The sequence below is a fragment of the Melanaphis sacchari genome, unplaced genomic scaffold (genome assembly GCF_002803265.2).
Source record: "Melanaphis sacchari strain LSU unplaced genomic scaffold, SCAv2.0 Contig1764_pilon_pilon, whole genome shotgun sequence".
NCBI classification, from domain to species: domain Eukaryota; kingdom Metazoa; phylum Arthropoda; class Insecta; order Hemiptera; family Aphididae; genus Melanaphis; species Melanaphis sacchari.
The window spans coordinates 1-7,213 of record NW_020270824.1 but is presented as its reverse complement, the minus strand read 5'-3'; the positions used below and the strand labels follow the sequence as shown (position 1 = coordinate 7,213).

Here is a 7,213-nt window from a genome sequence, read left to right as displayed (position 1 = left end):
GCAGAAGAAATATCAGATATTATATTTTTTTTTTATTTCACTTTCGACTAATGCGATTATTTGATTTTGAATTTGATGGCTTAGATATTTTATTTTTCCCTTTGGTTTTTCTAGAAGTATAGCCAATATTGGGTCATATTTAGCTAAAAGTGTTATTATAGCCATAAAATTTCCAGGATTTTTTAAGTTTGCATCTTTTCTATGACCCCTGAAAGACAAATTTTGGCCACCTATTGTGATAATTACATCTATTATACGCGTTAAAACTGCGGTTCAATATTCAGCTTCAGAATCGTTTTGCTTCTGTATTTGACTATCTATACTTAAACTTTTAGAATATTAATTATAAGCTTTACATGATACAAGATGAAATGTAGAACTTTCATGACGGTTAATAGCAATTGTTATGTGATCCCAATCATAAAAACCATCAATCCATGATGTTTGTTTGTTTTTTAATCTATTCCCAAATAGAGTGCATGGCTGGCAATATGCCATTTGGCGAATAATTGAATAACATAACCATTGTCTAATTGTTTTTTCACAAGACACTGATGACCCAGAATAATTATATTTTTCATTAAACGTTAGGTTAGACAAACGATTATTTGAAGAATCTGAATATCTATAAAATAGTCCTTTGGATTGGCATTGTCTATAATCAACAACAAACTTTTTTAACTCGCCAGATAACGTTAAATCTTTAAAATGGCCAATATCAGTAGGATTTAGTAATGCTAGAAGCTTAGTGAAGAAATCTATATTTGAAGTATTGCCATTTGGGGAAAATAATAAGAAGCTGGATGGTATTTCCTCTAAAATTTCGCTGGTTGATAAAGAAGGTGAGAAACTAGATGATGTTTCATGTGCAATAGTGATGACTGAAGAAGACAGTGTATTGGATGGTAATTCATGTGAGATAATATTGACGGGAGAAGACGGTGAGGGACTAAATGGAATATCTTGTACAACATTGGCTAAAATTGAACTTGAATGACAAGGGCTACGTTTTTCAATTTCCAGCGTTTTTGTAAAAAACTTTAAAACAGACGGTAACAATTAAGTTTTTCTCTCTTCCTCTGCTTTATGTTTTCGTTTATTTGCTCCACTTTCAAATTTTTTTTTCGGATCACTCATTATTAGATAAAATGTTCAAATTCAAGTTGTATACTAAAATTATAACAATATAATACTTAAAGCTATTTAGTGATTACCTATATTAATAATATAACAAATAAGTAAATAACATAATAATAATATGCAGTGGTGCCTCAAAGGAGGTATATTTGAATCACGTGATTCACAAAAATATTAATGGGTAGATGATTTGTTATGAGGATAGATATAACTGGTAAAAGGCTTCTATGATTAACTGTATATACCCATTAGTATATTCATTTAATCACCCATGAATTAAATGGGTATGAAATATCCATTATTTAACTACTAAAGTAACAACCTATAAATTTACTATTGGATTTCAGTGAAAAAAATTGTTTAAGGATGGGTAGTATAAAAATAATAAATGTAATTCAAGAAAAAAAGTTCAAGCCACCACTAAAAATATGAATAAAATGTATACCTAATATAATAATCAATAATAAACAGCATTCTCGTCCACAATATTATAATGTAACGTGACGATTTGTGTTCATGGTATAATAATTAATAATAAGATAATCGATTTAGGAGTACTGGATACATTTAAAAAAATTAATATATCTTTTAAAAAAAAAATTTAAAAATTTAAAAATTATTTAATTTTATTTAAAATACGTAGCTACCTTAATTAGAAACAAATAATATTATTACGTTTAAGACGTCATAAATATTTACATAATATTATACTTCGATGGAACGTAAAAGAAAATGTTCAAAGATATTAGTTTTAATATTAAATTGTTTAATTCTAGTATTTACATAATACCAATAACCACAATGATTATATACGAATCACAATTTAATGTTGTCTTTCAATACAAAATAAATGTATAACTACTTACCAAATTAACTTGGACGTTGTTCGGCTTGTTCGTTGTTTCTATCACCGAACACCGACAAATACTCAGTAACACGACTGTCTCATAAAATCGTTGAAATGAAATAGAAAAAATAATTCATGGTTTTTTTTAACAATAAAATATAGCATAGCCAGTATTCTGTAATCTATACTCTATACCAGATATATGCTCAAATTCGATTTCGGCGTATCGACGCCGCATGCCCGTATGATCGCAATAAGACATAATATTATACTCTTATAATTTATATTATTATTTACATAATAAAATTACCAATAATAATTTAAATATTATCGTGTTTATCATCGGATAATTCGTTTACACATTTAGTGTAACTTATCAGTATACTCGGTATTATTTCAGTATTCAATGATTTTATTTACTTGAACTGAATTTTTTTTGAACAGTACAGAATTTTTCTGTGAGGCCCCTTTAACGATGAGGCCCGTGGAAAATCTCGCCTTCAATCATATGTAGTTCCGCTACTGGTGTTAATTGCCCTACGTTTCTGTGCAAGTGGAAATGACCAAGTATTTGAATGCAATTTAAATCAGTAATTATGGTAAGATTATTGTTAATTTAATTTTATTGTTTTATAGAGAGTCAATGGAGACACATTAGGATAGTCACAAGCTTTGGTTTCTATTGTAGTTAAAGAAGTATCGGGATTACTAGCTAAATGTGGAAAAAAATGGATTCGATTTCCTAAAGCACCAAATTTACAAGACACTAAGGAACAATTTTATTTAATTGATGAATTTCCTGGTGTAATTGGAGCTATAGATTGTACATATGTCCCTATTAAAAGTCCCGGAGGCGACAACGCAGAACTTTATAGAAATCGAAAAGGATGGATGTCATTAAATGTTCAAATTGTTTGTGGTCCAAAAATGCAAATTTTTGACATAGTCTGCAGATGGCCAGGTTCAGTTCATGATAGTAGAATGTATAATAATAGTCGAGTGAATCTTCTAATTGAATCAAATGCTTTAGCTGGTAACATCTTTATTTATTTATATTCATATTTATTTTAATATTATCTAAATATTTGATATTGACTAGCAATAAATTCATATTATAATAAATTTAATATTATCATAAATTATAGGACATTTAATTGGAGACAGTGGTTACCCTCAGAGTAAATTTATATACACACCTAAACTCAATCCATCAACTGCAGCAGAAAATAAATACAATAAATCACATATAAAAACCAGGTATGTTATTGAAAGAGTGAACAGAGTACTCAAAAATCAATTTCGCTGTTTATGCAGAAAACTCCGTACAAAACTTCAAACTTCAACTTTGATCATCATTTCATGTGCTATACTTCAAAATGTAGCATTAAGTCATAATTTAGATTTACAAATAGAAATGAAGAGAATGTCAGGTTACCCAGAAATGATGTATTAGCTATACCAGACAATCGACTCGCGAGCATTATAAAAGCAGCATTTATAGAAAGACATTTCACATGAGTACACAACAAAATAAAAATAAAAACAATTTTATTGTATATAAGTACAAGTAGTAGAAGGGGATTGACTCAGGCGATAATCCGTCGGGCTCTGGCCGCGGCGGTCACTCATTATGGCGCCCGAGGTGAGGCGGCGCCCCGGGTAGGACCCCCGGAAGTAGTATGTATTTGTATGTTCACAGCACTTTTGGGCAGGGAGATTTTAAAAGTTTAAGGGGGAATATCCCAATTGAGCTCATTTTCGTCTCCGTGTAATTTAAAAAAACAGTGATTTTCAAAAACCATAATGTATGTTCACAGCACTTTTGGGCAGGGAGATTTTTAAAGTTTAAGGGGGAATATCCCGCTCAAGCTCATTTTCGTCTCTGTGTAACACAAAAACAGTTTATTGGTCACACTACAATTTTAAATTTAAAGTTTTTTCAAACTTTAAAATTAATAATCTAATCTAGTTCAGTTTAGTTAGTGTTAAACCATCATTCGATCAAGACCTATTGCTTATTAAAAAGTTCTTTATTTTTACAAAAAATGAATTTTCAAAATTTTAGCAACAATTTTTGTTCACTAGTTTCTTTAGTACGAAATAATGCATATCCTAAATACCCAGAATATACAACATTTTCTTCAAGATTGAAAACATTCAACTTATTCCCGTTAACTTCATCTCAAGATAAATACTCATTAGCTGAAAGCGGTTTTAAATATTCAGGGAAAAAAGATATTGTCGAATGTTTTTGCTGTGGACTCATCTTACATAATTGGGAAAAAGATGATATTCCATGGATTGAACACACAAGATGGAATCCAAAGTATATATACGTATTATTATCAAAAGGAAATCAGTTTGTTGAAAATATAATAAATAAGTACGGAAAGATTAACGATGTATGTCAATGTGATTGTGAATTTAAGACATATGATACTGTAATTTAATATTTTTTTCTATTAATATATTTTTTTTTTCTGTTTTTATAAGAAACAATTTAAATGTGTTAATATTTATCTTAATATTTCGTGAACGTATAGTCTAGTGGGATAACGCGTCTAGTTTAAATTAAATTTGTTAAGATTAATTTTCAGGTTCAATGGTATACGTAAGTAGATAAATAACCCTCGACACGCTATCCAACTAAACTATACGTTCACATTTTTTTCGGTTTTTTTCTTTTTTTACCTCTTCAGTTTTAGTATATAACATGTGTGAGCAAAAAAATACTGTTAGCTTAAGCTATACTGTCATAGTGTTTATATTCATTTTTTTTTTTTTTTTTTAAATAATCGTATAAATATTAATTTGAAAATCGTCTTATAATTTCAAAGAACTTATCGTTCGAACTAACCAGTCGTTGTATCAAAATCAGTGTTCGATATCCGTCCTTTTGGAAAGAAAAGTGTAACAGTTGGACTTTTGATTAATAAACAGATTTCAATTATTATATTATTAGAATGTAAATTAACTAAAAAAATTGTTACGTTAGACCTAGATCAGTGGTGTACATTAATGTGTGAAAATAATTATAACGCAATTATTGATAATTTACATACCCGATGTAAACGTGTTAAAATAGCTGACAACTTTTTCTATTCCGTTAATGTTAACCAATCGACTATTGTTTTATATTCTAATAATAATTATATAACATTATCTCACGTTGATTTACATCGTTTAAAACCATTACAACATTGTATCGACTTGTATATTGTTGAAAAACAAAAGAAGTTGGAATCATACCAAAAAACATTTGATACAGCATATGCGTTGATAAAGGCCGACGTCAATGGATTACCATCGTCTTGTCAACGAAATGAATTTACAAACCAATATATTCAAAATTATGATTTTAGTTATAGCAATATTCAAAGTGATGATATTTCATTCATGTATGAGTTGTTGCAATTTCATTTTAATTCATTATCAAATATGATTTTGCAAGATTTGGTAATGTAATAAAAATTAAAACCTTTAAATTTAATACTCATATTTTTTGTTTGCTAAAAATTTTTATAAAATTACTACTTTTATACTGTATTCATATTTATTATATTATATTAAACTTAATATATTTTTTGTTTTTTTTTTTCAATTTTTAAATGTACTATTTTATTTTTATTTAAATAAATAAAAAAAATGATAATTCAAGTTTTTTTATTATTATTTTTATTTACCGTCATCATGATTCATACATATATATAAATTATTTTGAAAAAACGTTTTGTATAATTTTTTTTTTTGGGTCTTTCATAAAACGATCAAAGAGCGTTTGTACAATTTCATTCAGCTCTCCTAAAACATTCTGATCTTTCGACTGGTCTGTTATCGCTAGTTTTAATGAACATTCTGCATGTTTCCACCTAAAATCACATAAATGTGTTCTATCATATTTTTACATTAATATACACTAACTTTATTTCAAAGTAAATACAAAGAAAAAAAATATTCATTTATATATATATATTACCTGTCTTTAACATCAATATGTTCAATGTTTTTTGTTTTATAATGTGCCAACGTCCAATAATCAGTACATTTTTCATCAGCAACCGATTTAATAGTTACAACTCCTCCACTTTGTCTGATTGTAATCGAATTCATAACATCTTTTGCAATTTTTTCATTTTGTATTAATTGGGTAACTTTTTCTTGATAAGAAATATTCTATAAAATCAAATTATAAATTTATTCTTTGAATATCTTATAAAATGTTATACTACTCACTTTTTTTGGTTTTTTTTTTAACGTTTTTCTATTTTTCACATCTTTCCTTTTTTGTCCGGTCAATTTCGTCATCGATTTAATTTCTGGTTCCATAATTTCAACCTATAAATATAGTAAGCGATTAGTTAATACCTAGTTTGTTAAAAAATGTTATGATATGTTATACATTTTTATATTTAAAAAATTATTTATTATTAGTATTAAATATTTAAATTTAAATCAAACTACGTCTTAAATATTGTATTTATATATATATTTTTTTACTTACATCACTTGTAGAAAAGCATTCTTCTTCATCATCACTTTTAACTGAATAACACGACATTTTTTTAGTTTTAAAATAAATTTAATAAAAAATAGAAAAAATTTTGAGTACAAAAATAAGAGACGTGAGGACGGTGTAGACTCAATGAGGTATACTGTGTACACTGTGTTAGCTAGTCTCCTTATATTCTATGTTTTCTCTTACACTCCTCACCCTCCATAAGCATGATTTGTTATAACTACTTTTTTGGCTAAGTTGTTATTCTCACGGATATAATTTAAGAAAGCACTCATGTACGTGTACGAGGTCTTCTACGAATTTTAGAATGTAATACACTATAAGTTGAAAGACCTCGGATAGGTCTCAAACCATTAAAATCAAAATATATGATTTCTCATACTCATTCCACATACATGCGAATATTAGTTAGTTGTTATTGCCAATTATTTTTTTTAAACATGTACCTGATTAATATAGTTCCTAGAACCGTTTAAAATACGTTTTTATAATGTAATAAACTATAAGTTGAAAGACAACGGATAGTTCAAACCATTAAAATCAAAATATATGATTTCTATGATTTCACATACTCATTCCACATACTTGCGAAATATTAGATAGTTGTTATTACCAATTATTTTTTTTTAAACATGTCCCCCAAAATATATAATAAAGGTTATCTTAAAACGAATGACGTTGATCAAGGGCGTAGGTAAGGGGGGGGGGGGGGG

At 27.8% G+C, this 7,213-nt stretch overlaps 2 protein-coding genes and 1 pseudogene across 2 annotated transcripts; 2 read left to right on the top strand and 1 right to left on the bottom strand.

Moving 5' to 3' along the window:
* Positions 1–2,516: 2,516 nt before the first annotated feature.
* LOC112592450 lies at positions 2,517–3,715 on the top strand (annotated as a pseudogene).
* Positions 3,716–3,896: 181 nt separating this feature from the next.
* On the top strand, positions 3,897–4,480 carry LOC112592448 (death-associated inhibitor of apoptosis 1-like). Its single transcript, XM_025336500.1, has one exon. The coding sequence runs from the start codon at positions 4,030–4,032 to the stop codon at positions 4,432–4,434; it is 405 nt and encodes a 134-aa protein (XP_025192285.1). The 5' UTR covers positions 3,897–4,029; the 3' UTR covers positions 4,435–4,480.
* Positions 4,481–5,674: 1,194 nt separating this feature from the next.
* Positions 5,675–6,660, bottom strand: LOC112592449. The gene is made up of 4 exons (XM_025336501.1): positions 6,486–6,660; positions 6,218–6,319; positions 5,961–6,157; positions 5,675–5,853 (listed from the first exon to the last, which is right to left on the bottom strand). The coding sequence occupies exons 1-4, from the start codon at positions 6,540–6,542 to the stop codon at positions 5,697–5,699; spliced, it is 513 nt and encodes a 170-aa protein (XP_025192286.1). The 5' UTR covers positions 6,543–6,660; the 3' UTR covers positions 5,675–5,696.
* Positions 6,661–7,213: the final 553 nt, after the last annotated feature.